Here is an 18,463-nt window from a genome sequence, read left to right on the forward strand (position 1 = left end):
AAAAAGGCCTATAACAGTTAAAATGCAGTATTATTAGCTAAAGATAGCTATACTGCTATTATCTTTATTTATCTATTATATTTAACAACACAAGAGGCTATATTAGAGGCCCTAAAAGCCCTAAAGGCCCTTATAAAGACACAATTTTAGCAGAATATCTGCATTATTCACAGAGATAACGATCCAGGCCTTCAACTAGATTATAGTGCAACTGTCAGCCAGAAAAACAACAATTTAGGGGGTGCATGCGCTGTAGCAATTGCGCAGTAATATATAAGGTTAATTTGCGTCTCTAATTGCTGGAGCGCGTTCTACTTTTGCGTGGTGCAGTTGACCTATTTTCCGCCAACAGTTATGAGCCCGGTTGCCGCAGGCTCTGTGCCGCTGCCACGGTCGCATGTTCGAACCCTGTTACAATACAACTATATTTTACAAGAGCCTTCTATAATAACAACTATAACTACAACTATAACTACAACTATTACTATAACTATTATAAGCAATAAAAAAAATCACCTACTTAATAACAGTACAGCAAAGCTCTAGCGCACTTATATAGCTTATAGCGCTAAGAGGGCTAAAAGCTAGGGGGGTATATTAGCTAAAAAAACAATAATCTAGGGGGGTATATACGCTATATAATTGCGTAGTAATATATAAGGTTAATTTGCGTCTCTAATTGCTAGAGCGCATTCTACTTTTGCGTAGTGCAGTTAACCTTGCGATTTTCCGCTAACAGTTATAAGCCTAGTGTCAGCGGCAGATACTGCCTACTAGAAAAAACACCTACAAAAACAAAGGAAACAACTGCAGCACACAAATTGCCTATAAGGAACGTTTGCATGCATTTTATATGCAAGGATTTAATATACTTTACGCCTACATTCCTTTGCATATATAAATAAGGTTAAAAGAGGAATGCTAGCTGGAATTCAACAAAAAGACTAATAAGCTATAAAGGCTAATCTACCCTATAGCAGGAAAGCAGCTACAAGAGTTATTTTTAGCCTCTAAGGTTATTTTAAGCCACTATCTATGCCTAATCCAGCAGCCCTACTATAGGATTTACCTATAAATAACCCTCCTTCCCCCCAACTAGATAGAGAGGAAATTAAGCCTCTACAACTACATTCTTTAATACATACTATTACATACAATTTTATACTATATCTAAAGTCACTTCTATTATACCTTAAGAATCCCTATTATCTTATGCTTAGTAATCAACTAGATTACATAAGCTCTATCTATTATACCTATACTATATATAAAGAGTCCCTTAATTGGCCGACAATAACATAGAAAGTTTATATTAATTACTTAAAGTAGTTTATTCTCTAATAAAAATAACTAAAACTACTTAAACTTAAATATTAAAATATAGCAGGCTAAAAATTAAAAATAATTAAAAGCTAGTAATAGTTAATATAATTAGTATTATTAAGAGAAGTTAGTATTAAAGTTAATACTAGTCTCTTTTTCTCTTAAACTATTAAGAGAGAAAGTAGAGATAGTTATATAACTTAAAGAAATAAGAGATATTACTATAAAGTAGACTTAGCTAAAAAACTTAGAGAAGATAAGCATTAATACTACTAAATGCCTATTATAAGCATTACACGTCTTACAGCACTCTTTAACTTTAAGTATAAAACTATATTAGCATAAATGCTCTGCAGGCATGTCGTCCTCCTAAGCTAACTCATTCCAAGCACCTTGTAGCATCCCGAAAAACGCCGGCCGATATGCTTATGCTGCTTCAAGGTCTTGTCGTGGCCGGAGGTGCTAGTTGCATGCTTCAAATCAAGGCACCGCATTCATCACTCGGCTTTTGGACAACTGCATCCGGCATCTTCCTCGCTTACTTCTTCCTTGCCCAGATATGGCGCATCATTGTCTATCCACGCTTCTTCAGCCCGCTTCGGCACCTGCCACACCCTCGCGACGGACACTGGCTATGGGATCAAACCATGAGAATTCTGAAAGAGCCTACAGGTGTACCCATGCGGAATTGGCTTGATAGTACTCCGAACGATGGGTTGCTGGTGTATTCTACATGGTTTGAGCAGCGAGTACTGGTGACGAATCCCAAAGGTCTCGCCGAGGTTCTCGCGACGAAAAACTACGACTTCGAGAAACCCAAGCAATTCAGCCAATCGCTGGGTAGATTTCTGGGTCTGGGTATCTTGTTTGCCGAGCGTGATGAACACAAGAGACAGCGCAAGAACCTGATGCCCGCCTTTGCTTTCCGCCACATCAAAGACCTATACCCAACCTTCTGGATCAAGTCGCAGGAGATGGCCGAGCTTCTGTCTGCGACCATCAAAGCAAAGTCTGACCCCGGCGCAGCAGAGAAGAACAAAACTCAGGCCGGTCCCAACGGCCTTGCGCATCCTCCTGGAGCCATTGAAGTATACGACTGGAGTTCGCGTGCTACGCTGGACATCATTGGAGTGGCAGGAATGGACCGTGACTTCAACTCCCTTAAGAATCCTGCGAATAAGCTAAACCAAGTCTACAAGACTATTTTCAACCCGGGAGGTGTCGAGAGATTCACCAGGCTTTTGGCTCAATTCGTCCCCATCCAACTCGTCCGTCTCCTGCCGCTCAAGCGCAACGCCGAGATGAGCGAAGCCAGCTCTTACATCAAGCAAGTTTGCCGAGACCTGATTGCTGGGAAACGAGAACAACTTAGCACCCAGAAGCGTCGCTCCGGGGCGGACGTGGATATTCTTTCTGTTGCGCTCGCGTCCGGCGGCTTTAGCGACGAAGACCTCGTGAACCAGATGATGACTTCCTCCTCGCCGGACACGAAACGACAGCCACGGCCATGTCCTGGGCCGTGTACGAGCTCTGCAGACGCCCCGAGGTCCAAAAACACCTGCGCGACCAAGTTCGACCGAAACTCGCTTCCCTCGGCGACGCCATCACCGCCGCCGAAATAGACAGCTGCTCGTACTTGCAAGCCTTCTGCAACGAGGTGCTTCGAGTGTGGTCTCCCGTCCCGCTGACCCTGCGCGTGGCCGCAAAGGACACCAGCATCCTAGGCCAGTTCATCCCCAAGGGCACGCCGGTGATTCTTTGCCCATGGGCCGTAAACTTGTCCGAGAAGCTCTGGGGCGCAGATGCCGGGCAGTTCAAGCCCGAGCGCTGGCTGGATGCTGACGGTCATACGAACAACCGCGGATCTGCAGACTCCAACTACTCCTTCCTGACATTTCTACACGGGCCGCGAAGCTGCATAGGGCAGAAGTTCGCACAGGCCGAGCTTGCGTGCTTGGTTGCTGCTTGGGTGAGCAGATTCGAGACGAGATTCGAGGATGGGGGGCCGCTCGCCAAGGGTGAAGAGCCAGGTATTGCTACCGGCGTTACTTCGAAGCCGAAGGGGGGGTTATGGGTGCAGTTGGCGGAGATTGAGGAAGGTCATTGAGAGGTTTACAAAAGCAACGGCGGATTCAACCACGCAAACATGATGTCTCTGGATTGATCGGAAACTGCCCCAGTCATGACATGACGACTGGAATATCCCGGGCAGGAATCGCAAGGGACTATGGAGAACCGATAACTACACTGTGTCACGTTCAAAGCTGGTGCGCCGAGTCGCAAAGAAGCCATGTAGAGAATCAAGCCGGAGGACGAGGTCCAAGCCCATCAGGCTTTCAACCTTTCAACCTTGTGACTTTCCGTATCGCTGTTCCCAGACTCCCCACCCATGGCTTCCCTACATACTGCTTGCAAATTCTTCTCCTCGGAGTGATCAGGCGCGATGCCGCCGAGCTCAGGATCCTCCAGGGTCGTTTTCGTATTCTTTTCTCTGATTACATTCCAAGCCGGCACGCTCTCAGTGACTCGGAGGTGCTGCCGTGTGAAGAACAGGGCGTACTGGTAGATAGACCAATACACGCTCCCTACCGCCACGAAGATCATGAGCATTTTCAGGATCAAGAACGGTGGGAGTGCCAGCCACGACACTCGCTCGTCCGTCGGAGCCTTGCGTCTGAAAAGCCCCAGGTGCACAATGTTGAACCAACAACAGAGGATGAAGTACGCAAAGATTGTTCCGAACCAAAGCGTCAACGTCAAGCGCCAGTTGGCCGCCAAGGCCACGGGCAAAAAGACCGGAGTGATTAGGAGGAGAAGCGTGTCGTAGCTCTCTCCGAGGGCGTAAATCTTCATGATGAGCATCCGCCAGCCCAGCCGCCAGCAGAAGAGCACATACATGGCGTTTGACCAGACACGAAAGAGGAAGAAAAAATTCCAGCGAAAGAAGCGCTGCTGAACGACCGACATCTCGCCGTAGCCAGAGCGCGAGGATCGCTTGCGAGGGAGGCAGTACGGGAAGAGACGTGGCGGGGTTTCAGTCTCGACAAAAACCGACGAGCTCATCATGATGCTGTAGCCGGCAGCCCTGGCCGTGTGGCCAAGCCACCAGTCTTCGGAGATTGAGTACCCCGGATGGCCGCGTAGCAGCTGCTGAAGCACGTCGCGGCGCCACAGGGAGATGGCCCCGTGAGGGAAGATGGCGCCGCCGAACTTGGCCTGGAACACCTTTGACAGCCCCGAGAGCTTGTACTCGAGGTCCTGGGCCTGCTGGATGATCGTTCCGCGGGACGAACTGGACCCCACGCTCTTGATGGTGTATCCGACGCACGCCACGCTCTCTCGGCCGGGGCCGGTGAAGCAGTGCGTCGGGATGGGCAAGTTGGGCGGCAGCAGAACGTCATCGTCTATCAGTAAGCAGTACTCGAACTCGGTGCCTACCATGACGCCGACAAACTGGGCGGTGATTTTGCTGCCCACGGGAAGCCAAGTGTGCCGCACCCCAAACTCGGAGCACACATCGGCGGTATTGTCGAGCGGGACGCTCGAATTGCCGTTGGCCACGACGAAGACTTGGTTGGGCCTGAAGATTTGCAGACACGCCGGCAGTGTTGAGCGCAGCGTCTCGGCGGATTTGTAACACGAAATGATGACGCAGGTCTGAGACACGCCCTGGTCACTGTGCGCGGTCGTCTCCTCGGCTGGACTCTCGAACTTGCTGAGAAACTGAGGGAGGACATCTCGTATCATGCCCGCGACGAGAAAGGCCACCAGCCCAGAGATGTGCTGCGAGCCCGCCGCGCCCTCATACCATCGCCAGAAGGAGAGCACGGCGCCGGGCCAGATGGGCCATCCAACCAGCGCGAAATACACAATGATTGCAATAACTAAAATGTACAGTGCCCTGAAGGCTGTCTTTCTTTTGAGACCAGGCACTGTACGTTTCTGTTTATCGTCCATGAGCCTTGTCAAGGCCTCAAACTCGGCATCGTCGAGAGTTGACTGCTCCAACGGCAAAGCCTTGGTCTGGTGTTTGATATTTTGGACCATGTACTTGGGCGAAATTGATGACGTTGGGTGGTATGAGCGGAATGGATGATGTTTTGCCCGCGATGGTTTCTCGACCTTTTCCTCGGCAGTAGAGGTAGAGGCACCGGGGCTTGGGATGGAGTCCGTGTCGAGCACGGGTAGTGAGTGCTGCGACTTGCGGAGCGGCAACAAGGCAGCATCCGGCGGCCTCGGGCACGAACCAGAGTCATCTGACGCATCAAGTCCAGGCCTCGACTCGCGAGACTCGGTAGCTGCCAAAGGCCAGGACATGGTGAAGGATCTTGCAAGGATTGCCCGCTGAACGGGAAGCTGCTGAGAAGCTGGCGGGAAAGAAGGGACGTAGGCAGGCCGGATGGGTTTTTAATAGCAGGTAAAAGGGATATAATTCAGGCACATGTGATGATAAACCGGATGACAGTGACTGGGCAGCCAGCTTGTTGATGCAGCAAACTGGCCCAGAAAACGGCTAGATATCTTATATTTTAACGTGGAATCTCGCTCTGGTTTGCGATGCGCTGCAAGACTATTTCTATGCTTGCTGGCGGCTAAAGGCTCGTATCCCCAAAGTAAAGTAGATCCTGACCTACTCCAGAGCCCAAATACAGATAGACGCCACTTGTACGCACCTGAGACGCCTGGTTTTTTCAAATCTTGCCGCACCATTGCTGCACTCACTCGACAGTGCTGGCACGTCGGCTGTCTTAGGTCGTTGCGTGATACTCTGACAATGAGGATTGTCGAGAAGTCGTGAGCCCTCGTCGGCCGTGGCGCGTGAATTCGCCCAATCAAGGCTATTTATTCCCAGGCCAGGCGCCTGTTTGGGTCAATTGGTCGGGGCGCTCAATCCCCACCACGCCCCATTTTTTCCGCCGTTAGCCCGCCGCCACACCACCCATACATCCTCAGCACACGTGAAGCGGCGTTGACATGCTGCCGTGAGGAACCAGTTGACCTGTGTGGGTCGGTTAGCGCCCTCCAAGCTAGCCAGATCTGAACAATCAGCGCGGCGGTTGTCTGTCAGCCACAGCCGCGGAGCTGAAATAACGGTCCATTGCCATCTCCGCTCTTCTTCCGGTCGGCGGGCTGACATTCAGCTGCGATTTAGATCAGGGCCTAAGCCGGCAATACATTCCATCTCGACATCTTCGATGCCGCTGCCACACCTCTTCTTGGCTCTCTCTATGCGGTCAATGTTCTGTCTGCACTGCAGCCATTGACTCCTCGTGTTTACGCGACTCCGGCGCCGCTGCAGCTCAGATATCAACAACCATTGTGCACTTGGCGCAAGCTGCTGTCTGTCTCCCCCCACGCGAGAGCATTAGATGTGTTGTTTATTTTCATCAACTCGGCTTCGGACACTCTTCAGCAAGTCCATGTTTCATCCAAAACATTCTGTGTCGGTGCTGCTACGGCCTTGAGCTGTTGAGAAATACGCCTACGACTTCATCGGTGGCGTCATTCAACCTTGACACACCGCTATTGGCTCTTCTTCTTCTACCTGTGTCATACCTTCAAGGATGGGCCTATTGGTTACTGTTCTAGTTACTAAGAAAATCCCAGTTGGCAGCCATGCGCGTGGCTTTCGTGACACCATCCATCGCACCTTGGACTAGATTGGCTCAGCTCAAACGAGGTTATTGCCAAGAGGCTTGCATCCACAGACCAACTACCCAGCTATTCAAGTTCGTCGGCTGGGGAGTCATTCTCAGCTCGCCCGTGCCTAGAAACACTGTCGCCATCCATACTTTACCATCGACCAAGAACCCTTGAGCCGGAAGCATCCCGCCATCAGATATCACCCGCATCGGTAGGTTTCGGCGATCTCATTTATGCTGTAGATCTTGAGATGGCCTTGTATCTTGACTCTACAACTTGACACCCGGCTTCTCGTATTGACGCGCTGGCTCAGCAGCTTATTTTCGTCCCAAAGGTAAACATCTCCCCCAGAATTAGAACGTATAAGATTCAGACAAAGCTCCTCTTTCGTACCACGCCACCACCGACAAATTCATCCAGCGAGCTGTCGCAACCTGGAATCACATGGTTGATTAGTTGACTACCACGGCAAAATCAGTTTCTTCAGCTTTCACAGGCCAAACACAGCTGTCTGCATGCAAGAACTAGCTGCATGTAGCCTCTATCCTCGTGGCAACGGACACTAAGAGCTCGCTGGGCTCCAAACTCCAAGCTGCCGCTGTTGCAAAAAGACAGGCACAAGGTCTGAGGCTGACGTACCCGGAGAGGCCGATATCAAAAGTCATGCCCACGCCAATATCAATCACTCCGCCCAACGAGGGTTTGCTTGGCTGCAGCCAGTCCACTGACGTGTGGCTGCGACGACATGCCAAAGCAAGCCCGCGGGCAGATATCGTCGTGGCTGTTGTCGGAGTCGGTTACGTCGGGAAGAGGCTCGTTCAGTCCTTTTCAGCACGCTTCAAAGTCATCGCCTACGACATCTCGTCCGAGATGCTGCGTGCCGCGAGACGTGAGCTTTCCGGCCGAGACATCGCCTACACGACCTGCCCAATGGACATGAAGCAGGCTACCCATTTCCTTATCGCTGTTCCAACCTTGGCGAATCCAGATACATCCATCGACACGTCGCACATCAGCCATGTCATCAGGACCGTGGCAACGGTTGCTCAGCAAGGCTCGACTATAGTCATAGAGAGCTCCGTAGCCGTTGGCATGACGAGACATCTTCTCGCCCCCATTGCAGCCTCGCATGGCTTGTTCGCCGGCATGTCCCCGGAGCGTGTCGACCCTGGGCGCGCGAATCCCACGTGCGCAGACACCCCAAAGATCATATCCGGGCTTGAAGACACGGCGCCCGGCTCCCTCGCCGCTATCAAGCTGGCCTATGAGCCAGTGTTCAGCAGGCTGGTCCCGGTGTCCTCCCCCGAGGTAGCTGAGATGACAAAGCTCTACGAGAACTGCCAAAGAATGATGTGTATCGCCTTTGTGAATGAGATGGCCGACGCCGCCCTGTCACACGGCATCGATCCTTTCGAGGTCTCAAAAGCTGCCGCCACCAAGCCCTTTGGATATGCCCCCTACTCGCCGTCCGTCGGCGTCGGCGGCCACTGCATTCCCGTCAACCCCTACTACTTGCTTTCGAATGGCTCGTTCCCGCTACTGCAGGCCGCCACAGAGACCATGGCCGCCCGCCCGGCGCGGATCGCCAAGCGAGCCACGGAGGATTTCAAGCGTTCGCCTGCCAATGTTTCGGGGAGGAGGAGCCGAGTTCTTGTCGTTGGCGTGGGCTTCAAAGCCGGCCAGTCAATGCTGAATCATTCCCCGGGCGTGGCCCTCCTGGATGCACTACACGAGCAAGGCCAGGTTGACGTGAGCTTTGCCGATCCTCTTGTGAGACAAGAGCAGCTCCCTCACGTCGCGCGGCTTGATGAAACAGAATGGGACCAGCCTATGCTAGAAACCTTTGACATCATCATTGTATGCGTGAAGCAGCCCGGCCTGGATTACCAGCTGCTGCATCAGCTTTACGATGTGAGGGTCGAGAATTGGTGCGAATAAGTGACATCGTTTGTACGTACACATGGTCCGTAGCAAAAGACTTTCAAACTACCTACAAGAACGTTGCTTCTGACATCGGAAACGCTTCATTTTTGAGTCCACGCCACATGCAGCCGTGATGAGAAAAGTGACGCGAACATGAACATTGTATAAGCTTTTCTCGTCCCTATGAGACAATTTTCCATCGGCGGAAAATAGTATTCTTCTGGGAATTAGCAGCTTCATTTTGGTTGCGGAGACGGGCCAGAATGTAAAAAAGCGGTTTTCGTTGACTAGCCAAGGATATGAACCGGGGCTACTGTTAAGAATGCCCTTGGCCTCGTTACATCGCAGCGCGGCAGTATGACGCTGCTGGGTACGGAGTCGGGTTGGGACTGATATCGTCGTATTCGCAAACTGGCAGAGGCAGAGGCTTCAGGGCAGCCTCAAAGGGGCATCACATCGTTTGATAACACGTGCATATCCGCGGACTCTATCAAAGGGAGTTTGCTAACTGGGTCGAGGATGTTATGCTCCGGGTGTTTTTTTAATAGTTTTGGCATGTTGAGCCCTGTACATCACAAGTTATAGAACTATTCCTGTCACGGTACGGCTCAATAATGCATGTGCGAAAACGAGATGGGGAAAGACTCGCATCATGCTCTATTCCCGGGAAAGCAAGCCGCGAGGGTACAGCTTCACGAAGACGAATATTAGCATGTAGAGATTGATTACATCAGGACTCCATGCAATGCCTAAGATGAATGAGGCATGGTCCGTCAAGAGGCCCCTAACATGCTCCATGTCTCGAAGCTCCAGACCCAACATAAAGGTCTGCATGTGCCTTAGCTTCTACTACTACGGGGCCTGGGCGATGTCGACGGCCATCGGGTAAGTGTCTACGGAGTGCTAGCATTGATAAATGACTTTCTGCCAATGCCATACACAACGTCCTCATCTAAGCTTCAAATTTAACAATGCAAGATCGTCTATGGCCCGGCTTCTTGTTTTCGTCCTTGACTCCTCTGGTGATGAACCATATATGACATCACAACTCTCAAAAGGCTTCCTATCACAGCTATGCCTAGCATTCACATGCACCACGCAAGTTGGGCCAAACCCAACCCAAAACTACGGCACGCTTATCGTGTCAGGCATCAAGTACGATGACGGCAGTCAAGTGACGATCAGTGACCTCCTTGGCGTTATACTCAAATCACCAGCTGCTGCTAGCACCAACGGCATTGTCGTATGTGCCAATCCTCGGCGAGCTGTTTCGGCAGATGTCACCATGGAGCAAATTGACGAGTCGACCAAGCTTGTCACTGCGAAACCCACCAACTTGACAAGTAGCTACAAGTTCAATGCATTCGACGCGGTGACGATGGGCATCAATGCGACTTCACCCAGACATATACACGGGACTCTTTCTACTCGCCGCCGAAGCGCTCACTGACATCGACGGGACTGTTGAGATTGCAACGCTGGCAGCTCCCGACCCGGCGCCTGTGCCCCAGAAAGTCATGCTGTCCTCTGTACAAGGCTTAGAAAGCTATTCCGCCAGCTTTCTCCTAGGAGTGACTACTTCAGTCCAAATTCCAAGCGGCATGTATAGAGTTTTAAGCGTAGAACTTGCGCCTAAGGACTAAACAGTTATCACAACGTCTAAAGTCTTGCTTTCCCCTTTAATTGTTCACACTAGGTAGGTGAGACTACCGGTTTCAACGTGACTTGGCCCGTTTCAAACTTACAGCGCTACAGATGTGTCGATTGGAGACGTATCGTCTCTTGCGGCTGAAATGTTCTATATACCCTGACTCTTTTTCTACGCAGTCAACTGCCTAACTGTACTAATAGTTGCAAGCAACAGCAGTGTAGAGCTGGATTTGTACCAGTAAAAAGCCTAAACCTGCCCTTTCACTGGTTCCGGGACTTGTTCAGCTTCGGTGGGCTTGAGGACCTGACCTCAAACATTGCAGATGACTTTATCGCGACTCGTGCTTCGTCTGCCTTCAGATATGCTGGTGTAAATAGCGCCGGCGACAAGGAAAAACTCTTAGCAGATGATACTGCTACTAGACGTAGCTGTTCAGCTCCCGGGAGATATAGAGTCTAAACTTGAGGATGGCAGCTCCGTACCGACGACTGTGATATCCTATGCCTGCAACCATTCCCCGGGCGACATTCGCTTGCAGCCACAAGTCACGACTGGTCTCAACCTAGCTTTGGCAACCCGGCAACATGATCCTCTCGCTCAATATGTCCACCATCACCATCGGTCACGGCTATCCTCTACCGGCGAGATACACTATCGACGCCGAACACCTCGGAGAGGGTCAGAAGGAGAGTCTTGTCGAATACACCATGCCGTCAAATAGCTTTTTCGCGGCGCACCTGCACCCAGCGTCACGGTCGGTTGGCAAGCAACATCTGGGGCGGCGGCGGCACTTTATTTGGGTCTACTATTCGGGGCAGATAATCGAGGTCCGCTTGATCGAGCCAAGCAGACAGCCTATTATACGAACAAACTCGGCATCTACGACGAATACCCGCTAGACTTGCCTTGCCGTCGATGGGTACGAAGCCTAGGACTGGACGCAGCGCGCCTACCTCAACGGATACTTCTGTGGTTCAAGTAGATGGCGCCGCTACTACAACTTTGTCAAGTATCTAAGCCTACTAGAGACCAGCAAGTGCCCGTGAATCTTTGTAACAGACAACAGCTAAAGGTTGTCAGGGTCCCGGATCGCTAAGTGCGGATCAGTCTTCCTTAGTTGTCCGTGATTAGTCACAGTCGCCCAGCTTCACGTGATCTAATCACGGAAGATAAAATTTGTACACTCCACAAGTCTGCACAGTTTTTCTTGAACAACATCCTCTTCCCTCAGCCCACTCGCTCACGGGAGTTTGACATGGTATGGCCGATGACGCTGCAGCGCACTCGCAGAAAGCTCCTCGGAACCGGTGAGTAACAGTCCTTCTCACGTCTTGCTGTTTTCTAGGACCACTATGATGAATTTTCCCTTGTGAAATTACCGCGGCTTATGACACTCGTCAGAGTGGCCTGATTACGAATTTTACTCAACAACTAGTTCCTGACTTTGTTTTCGTACTCGTTCCTCTTGGTTATCAACTAGACACGTGTATCTGAGTGGTTGCTAACAAAGTTTGCAGTTCCAGTGCAACTTATTCACAACGGACCGAACTTGTTGTTTTCGCAGACCGACGTAGCAAGCCAGCAATTGTCGATGCGGTTCTGTCCAGCTTATCCACGTCTGCTCAAGGAGTACAACTCTTGACGACGACATGAACCTTACGGTCCAGTCTCCCCGTGTCCAAGACTAACATCCCAGAACTGCCTAGCCGATGTTTAGATGCTTGACTTTAGGATTATGTTGGCTTCTTAGCTAGCCCCCCAGATGAATAAACTCTTCGCCCCGTCGTTTTAAGCTCTTGGTGCCGTTGTATTGATGACGATATCTCCCGCGCTGCTGCCGCCTCTTGAATGATATGGGGGAAAAGCGCACTACAAACTGGGCACACCGGGCCAAAGGAATTGATCCCACGGTGGGAGGGACTCTGCCGCCGCGACGTCGCCGTCGAGCCCGTATGCATTCGACCCTTTGCTTTGCGACGTGCAAGAAAATGCCCCTGGACCGCCCCCAATGACCTCAACAGCGGCAGTTGCAAAAGCCCTCCATCCAGACCAGTAACACATCTTGTCTTCTCGCACGTAGGCGACTTGTGCCGTGCCAGCGACCGACGACAGGCATGGCGCTTGAGACGGCGGTGTCAGCGGCAACAAAGCGAAAGACAACATCACCAGGCCAGGCGAGACTCGGAGGAACAGAGCAACAGCGACGTCGGCAGCGGCAAAGCCACGAACTTCAATACACGACGCAAAGCCAATCCAGATCTGCTACCCGTGAGACATGGCAACTTGATAACCACGCCGTTAGACATGAATATCAACATTGCTTACCCTACGCCCCGATTTCACTCAGAACCCCGACATTGACGTGCCGCCTAGGCAGTCTGTCTCGGCCCCCAACCCCAGCTTTTGGCCAACGTTACCTGTCCGCAACTCACATGACAATCTGACAGCCTGCATCGTAAGACACACGCGGGGGTGTGCTGTACTGCGGAGGATGGAAGAGATGAAACCCGCATGAGAGCGGGCCAAAATAATATGACAGGCGTGCAGACGCACACGCACCTCGGCCGGCATGGCACCTCTTCGGCATTGGTGCATTGTGTTGCGTCAATAATTGAATGTGAGTTGATGCCTGGACAGACTGTGGGCTTCGAGAGGCTCGCGCGCCATGTCCGATGCCGCCTGTTGCTGGGACGGTAAGCGCTTGTTGAGATACCATGGCCAAATCGAGACCGCCATGACGGAATGTCTCGAGGTTACAACAACCGTGTACGCCTACGCCCCGGGCGTATCGTGAGTGCATACGGAATACTAGTACTTTTTGTGAACTGTTACTGTGGCACGCCGAGCTTGCGGCACACACCCATCTTGTCTTCGCGCCCCTGGAGATCACCAACGCATGGCTGGCTGGACCAAAACCGTGGGTACGGAGCGCGCTGGCCGAATATGACTAATACCGCCGTGTATTTGATGGCACTGCTTATGGAGAGGGGAGCGTGCGAACTCGGCCAACACTTTAATAGTTGGGTCATTTCTGGTCAATACCCCGTGAGAGGCATCTACGAAACCAGACAGTTTCCCCTTATCCCTCTTACCCATATCAACTTCAACACAATCATGTCTACCCTCATCTCAGCAGACAACGAGTGGTCCCCGCTCAAGGCAGTCATTGTTGGCAGAGCAGAGCACTCGGCATTCCCGTCTGAGCCACGCGCGGTCTTCGAGGCGAGCATGCCCGCAGAGCATGTGGACGAGTTCAGGCCGAGAAACCCGTTCCCCGCGGACATTGTCGCCAAAGCCCAGGAGGAGCTGGACAACTTGGCCTCTGTGCTCCAGCAGCACGGCGTCAAGGTCTACCGCCCGGACGAGGTGGACTGGCTCAAGGTGGGCGGCTACACGGGTTCGATGCCCCGCGACACCTTGATGACGGTGGGCAACACGCTCATCGAGTCCCCCTTTGCCTGGGCCTGCCGCCGGCGCGAGGTCGAGCTCGGATACTCGAGCATCTTGCGTGAGCTGTCGTCGGGCGCCGGAGCCGCCCGCATCTGCCGCGCGCCCACCATCATCGGCAAGGACACCATCTATGACCGGTCTGTGATTGACGGCACGCGCAGCGCTGCCTCCTCCAACGGCAGTCCCAGCTGGTCCATCAACAATACGCGCCCGGCGACGGACGTGGCCGACTTTATGCGGCTGGGCAAGACCATCGTCGGGCAGCTGAGCCACGTCACCAACATGAAGGGCATCGAGTACCTCCGCGCCCAGGTGCCCGACGGCTACTCGGTCGAGGTGCTTCGCACGACCGACGACCACGCCATGCACATTGACACGACGATACTGCCCCTGCGTCACGGCCTGGCCGTGTACAACCCGGAGCGCGTGTCCGAGGACGAGCTGCGGAGGCACGCCGTCTTTGCCGGCTGGGATCTGCGTCCGTACCCCTTCAAGCCGAAGCCCCGAGGTCCATCGAGTCCGCCCATGTACATGTGCTCGCCGTGGCTGGTGCTCAACGCACTTAGCCTCAACGAGAAGCAAATATTCGTAGAGGAGCAAGATGTTGAGTTTGCCAACTGGCTGCGGGACGAGTTCGGAATGGAGCCTATTATGCTGCCGTTTCAGCATGTGAACAGCCTCGGAGGTTCGTTTCACTGCGCCACGGTGGATTTGGTGCGCGAGTAGACGGACAAGGCGATCTGGCGTTGGCCATGGCAGTCGGGATGACAATATTTGCCAAGCCAAGACGGACGCTCGAGTAGTGAACAATGCAACTTGCGAAACGGCTTGTTATACAATGTAAAGAGCACGCACGGTGTACACCACGGCGCGTCTCCCACGGCTTGTCGTTCGGGACGGGCCCGCGTACTCTCTAAAGGACGACGTAGATCATTCGACTGAGTTTTCCATTTGCAGCTCGTTCCGTGTAGTCCGTCCGCATGGCGTAAATCTGTCGCTGAATGGCATTGGGGAGTTCTTCGAGCGAATGAGCGGTTGACGGACTTGGTCGCCGAGCTGATCAGGGGGTGTGCGGAGAAGTATTGGTTTTTTTCCCGTGCAAGCCTTGTTGGCAAGTTCTAAAAAGGAACCATGATAAAACATGACAAATGATTATAGCGCTCGCTTTTTCCTCCAGTCTGTCGGGACTGGAGCGATGGAGGAATGCTTCCGCAACAAAATGGGCCGCCAACGTCCGCGTTTGCCACGGGTGGGCCATTTTGCCGCGAAAAGTTGCCGGTTTGGTTTCTGGCTGCAGAGGAAAAAACAAAGACCCAGCACAGGCTTGTATGTAAGTCTCAGTTGCGGGCGTGTACTCCGTAGTGGCAACACAGAAAAATAAATAAAGAGACAAATGAGAACCAGGCCGTTTGTGTCACCGTGTTCTCAATTTCCTCTGTGAGGAGTGCCGGCCCTCCATGGTGGTAGCACAAAAGCAACTTGGGACAAAAATGCTCACCTCAGACCCTGCCGGCGCCTATTCACTGACCGCAAAAAGCCACTTGATTCTTCATTTTCATTTTTGCAGACCAATTGACGCCAATTGAGGCACTTCGGGCGGCTCGGATGCCTGCCCGTTGTCGTCTGCCGTCATGGCAACAGCCAGTCAAATCCACCAGCGGGCACACCCGGCGTCTTTGCCACCGGCTGCATAGGTGCCGCGGTTCGAGGCCTGTCGCAGTTGACGCAATCTGACATGCTGCGGTTCGGCATCTTGTCCGTCCTCGTTTCGAGTTCCAATTCCAGTGAGAGAGTGCGATCGTTTGGAGAAGTTGCATCGCCGTTATTGCGGGGTCCAGTGGCCCAGTCCCCAGTATGTACATATGGAGACCGCTCGCACGCCTTCACGAGCCGCATATGCAATTAGTCGGGCTCGGGGTATTGCACATCGTTGTGCGGAGTACGTATGCTGAACGCCAACACGGCAGTGGCTCCATGAATTGCGCAAGATCCTAGGAAACCCCCCCGAGATCGACATGCATGTACGCGTGTACAGCGTGCTCCGTGCTCCGTACTCCTTACCGAGGTCCATCACCATCAATAGCTTGACGTCTGGCCCCAACGACGTGGGGTTGGGGAGACGTCTGATATCCACACCCCAGGGGCCTACCGTGAAAACGTCCTCTTCGATCATACGACTCGGAGCCTTTTTGTCATGGCAGGAAACGCTTCGCGCCCGACTTTGGTTCCGATGCCTGCCAATGCCATGCCGTGGCGCCGTGGAAAACTGTCTGCGGTAGAGAGGTCCTCCTGTCTTGTTGCTCGGCTTGGCCAGATGCTGACGATGCAGACGGTGCTCAGTGGCCATTGACCGCCATTTGGAGCCACGTTCTACGAGACCAGACACTTGACTTCTTCCCATCAGGGCTATCACCCTCGCAAGACAATGAGCAGCGACGACGCAAGTTGACCGTTGTGCATGCTCGACGCTGCTGGAATGCGCCTTGGTTTTCCCCGTCACCTTCTCACGATGGTCCGGGTGTTCAGTTGAAAATGGAATATCCTCCTTGTCGTCCTGGTCTGGCTCGTCTCGTCCTGTCTTTTCACACAAGATACACCTACCGCCGGGGTCCTCGCCTGTCGTCCTAGACATCTGCCCATGGAAGCCGTAGAGGATGTCCTGTATGGGACAGTAAGTCTCAGGAGTCGATACCGACGGCAGCAATTAATAGTACAGTCATTGACACAGCCCAGTTCGCTGGTATGCTAGGCAAATACATCGAGTACCCGTTCGACACTGTCAAGGTGCGACTGCAAAGCCAGCCAGACCAGCTGCCTCTACGATATGCTGGCCCACTCGACTGTTTTCGACAATTCCTCAAGTCTGACGGCCCTCTGGGCCTTTACCAAGGCATCGGCGTGCCACTGGTTGGCGCAGCCGTCGAGACCAGCAGTTTGTTTGCCTTCGAAAGCGCGGGCCGAGAGATGATGTACCTGTCCGGATGGGCGTCTCGAGACGAAAGACTGTCGCTTCCTGCACTGCTGCTCACCGGCGCCTTCGCGGGGGCACTCACCTCTTTCGTTCTCAACCCCGTCGAGCTGGTCAAATGCAGGGTTCAAGCCCCAATACCAGCAGATGGCGTCATCACCACGGGCCCTCTACGTGTCATCCAGGACGTATTTCGCAACACGGGCCTCCGCGGCTTTTGGCGAGGTCAAGTGGGCACTCTCATCAGAGAGACGGGAGGCGGCGCGGCTTGGTTCGGTGCCAAGGAGGCCGTGACCGCCATGTTCTACTCCCTACGGACTCAGCCTGCCACATGCCCGTCCCGCAGCGGGGAAATCCTGCTCAGGCCGCTGCCACTGTGGCAACAAGCCGTCGCTGGCGCGTCCGCCGGCGTCTCCTACAACCTCTTGTTCTTCCCCGCCGATACAATCAAATCGCGGATGCAGACGCGGCCCGTTGGCGGGCCGCGGGTGTCTGAGAAGCGTACGTTCCGGAGCGAGTGCTTGGCGCTCTGGCAGAGCCAGGGGCTTCGTGGAATGTATCGCGGCTGCGGCATCACATGCCTTCGGTCCGCGCCTAGTTCCGCACTTATTTTCATGTCATTCGACGGCTTGAAGCGCACCTTTCCACTGTGATGAGCATGCTAAATCCAGCAGCCAGCGCGGAGGTAACCTAGCTGGGATAGCAGGACAAGTTGCTCCATTATCAGGTGGATGCCACAAATGTTCCGCGCTGCCGGCCGGCCGACTTTCGCCTATAGATACACAAACAAGACTTGGTACTTGGGGATTTGATAATGACGGTTGATCTGGGATGCTACCTTCGACTCTGGTAGGGGTGTTGGAATACCAGAGCGCAGCGAATTCTTTTGCAACCGTGTTTCTAGTGCTAACGAGGTTATACTGCGTCCATCAACCGTGCCCATGCCTCCACTTGCCGGCCGGCCCATGTCGTGCTTTGAGAAGAACATTTACGAAACGCCCAGCCTCAGGCCTTGTTTTGCTATCATCTTTCCCCATGGTCATGTGGACATTCTATGTCCCGTAGGATCAGCGACGTGATGCGGTGGGCGTTCCCCCCCAGTCAAGCATGGCTTGCGTGTCACCGTCCAACCGTACGTACCCGTGAGTGGCCATGGGCGAGCGGACGGCGAATGGACGGGGTCAGAGACCCGCATGATAATAATACCAGGACAAAAGGGACATCTAGGCCGTTCTGTTCACGTGAGAGGTTGTTGACCAAGGGAATGGTGGGGAGCGTAGCAATGAGCATAATAGTAAATGGCTGCTATTATATCAGATTCTGCGAAACGTCAAGATGCTTTTGCTCTTACGTCTCCACATTTTCTACCTAATAAATACCTCGTACGTCTTACTAGCTGTTGGCTCCCCTGCTTGGTCACGTATGTACGGGGTCTGTCTGGTGGCCTCTAGCGGGTTGGTTTAAAGGATTCCAGCTGCTTGGCTGGAATGACTGAATGACTGGCT

General features: G+C 52.9%; 6 protein-coding genes across 6 annotated transcripts; 5 read left to right on the forward strand and 1 right to left on the reverse strand.

The window, feature by feature from the left end:
- Positions 1 to 1,745: 1,745 nt before the first annotated feature.
- MAM_00321 (cytochrome P450 78A3) lies at positions 1,746 to 3,430 on the forward strand (the record flags this gene model as incomplete). Its single annotated transcript, XM_040819120.1, has 2 exons — positions 1,746 to 2,777; positions 2,870 to 3,430. 2 exons carry the CDS (start codon positions 1,746 to 1,748, stop codon positions 3,428 to 3,430), a joined length of 1,593 nt encoding a protein of 530 aa, XP_040682385.1.
- Positions 3,431 to 3,651: 221 nt separating this feature from the next.
- On the reverse strand, positions 3,652 to 5,640 carry MAM_00322 (glycosyl transferase, group 2 family protein; the record flags this gene model as incomplete). The annotated part of the gene is made up of 1 exon (XM_040819121.1): positions 3,652 to 5,640. The coding sequence occupies one exon, from the start codon at positions 5,638 to 5,640 to the stop codon at positions 3,652 to 3,654; it is 1,989 nt and encodes a 662-aa protein (XP_040682386.1).
- A 1,989-nt stretch (positions 5,641 to 7,629) lies between these two features.
- MAM_00323 (Nucleotide sugar dehydrogenase) lies at positions 7,630 to 8,904 on the forward strand (the record flags this gene model as incomplete). The annotated part of the gene is made up of 1 exon (XM_040819122.1): positions 7,630 to 8,904. One exon carries the CDS (start codon positions 7,630 to 7,632, stop codon positions 8,902 to 8,904), a length of 1,275 nt encoding a protein of 424 aa, XP_040682387.1.
- A 739-nt stretch (positions 8,905 to 9,643) lies between these two features.
- On the forward strand, positions 9,644 to 10,532 carry MAM_00324 (uncharacterized protein; the record flags this gene model as incomplete). Its single annotated transcript, XM_040819123.1, has 3 exons — positions 9,644 to 9,774; positions 9,868 to 10,232; positions 10,294 to 10,532. 3 exons carry the CDS (start codon positions 9,644 to 9,646, stop codon positions 10,530 to 10,532), a joined length of 735 nt encoding a protein of 244 aa, XP_040682388.1.
- A 2,673-nt stretch (positions 10,533 to 13,205) lies between these two features.
- MAM_00325 (lysine amidinotransferase) lies at positions 13,206 to 14,716 on the forward strand (the record flags this gene model as incomplete). Its single annotated transcript, XM_040819124.1, has 2 exons — positions 13,206 to 13,330; positions 13,561 to 14,716. 2 exons carry the CDS (start codon positions 13,206 to 13,208, stop codon positions 14,714 to 14,716), a joined length of 1,281 nt encoding a protein of 426 aa, XP_040682389.1.
- A 1,912-nt stretch (positions 14,717 to 16,628) lies between these two features.
- MAM_00326 (amino acid transporter arg-13) lies at positions 16,629 to 17,611 on the forward strand (the record flags this gene model as incomplete). Its single annotated transcript, XM_040819125.1, has 2 exons — positions 16,629 to 16,661; positions 16,724 to 17,611. The coding sequence occupies 2 exons, from the start codon at positions 16,629 to 16,631 to the stop codon at positions 17,609 to 17,611; spliced, it is 921 nt and encodes a 306-aa protein (XP_040682390.1).
- Between the last annotated feature and the right edge of the window lie 852 nt (positions 17,612 to 18,463).

This window comes from Metarhizium album, assembly GCF_000804445.1.
Source record: "Metarhizium album ARSEF 1941 chromosome Unknown scaffold_1, whole genome shotgun sequence".
Taxonomy (NCBI): domain Eukaryota; kingdom Fungi; phylum Ascomycota; class Sordariomycetes; order Hypocreales; family Clavicipitaceae; genus Metarhizium; species Metarhizium album.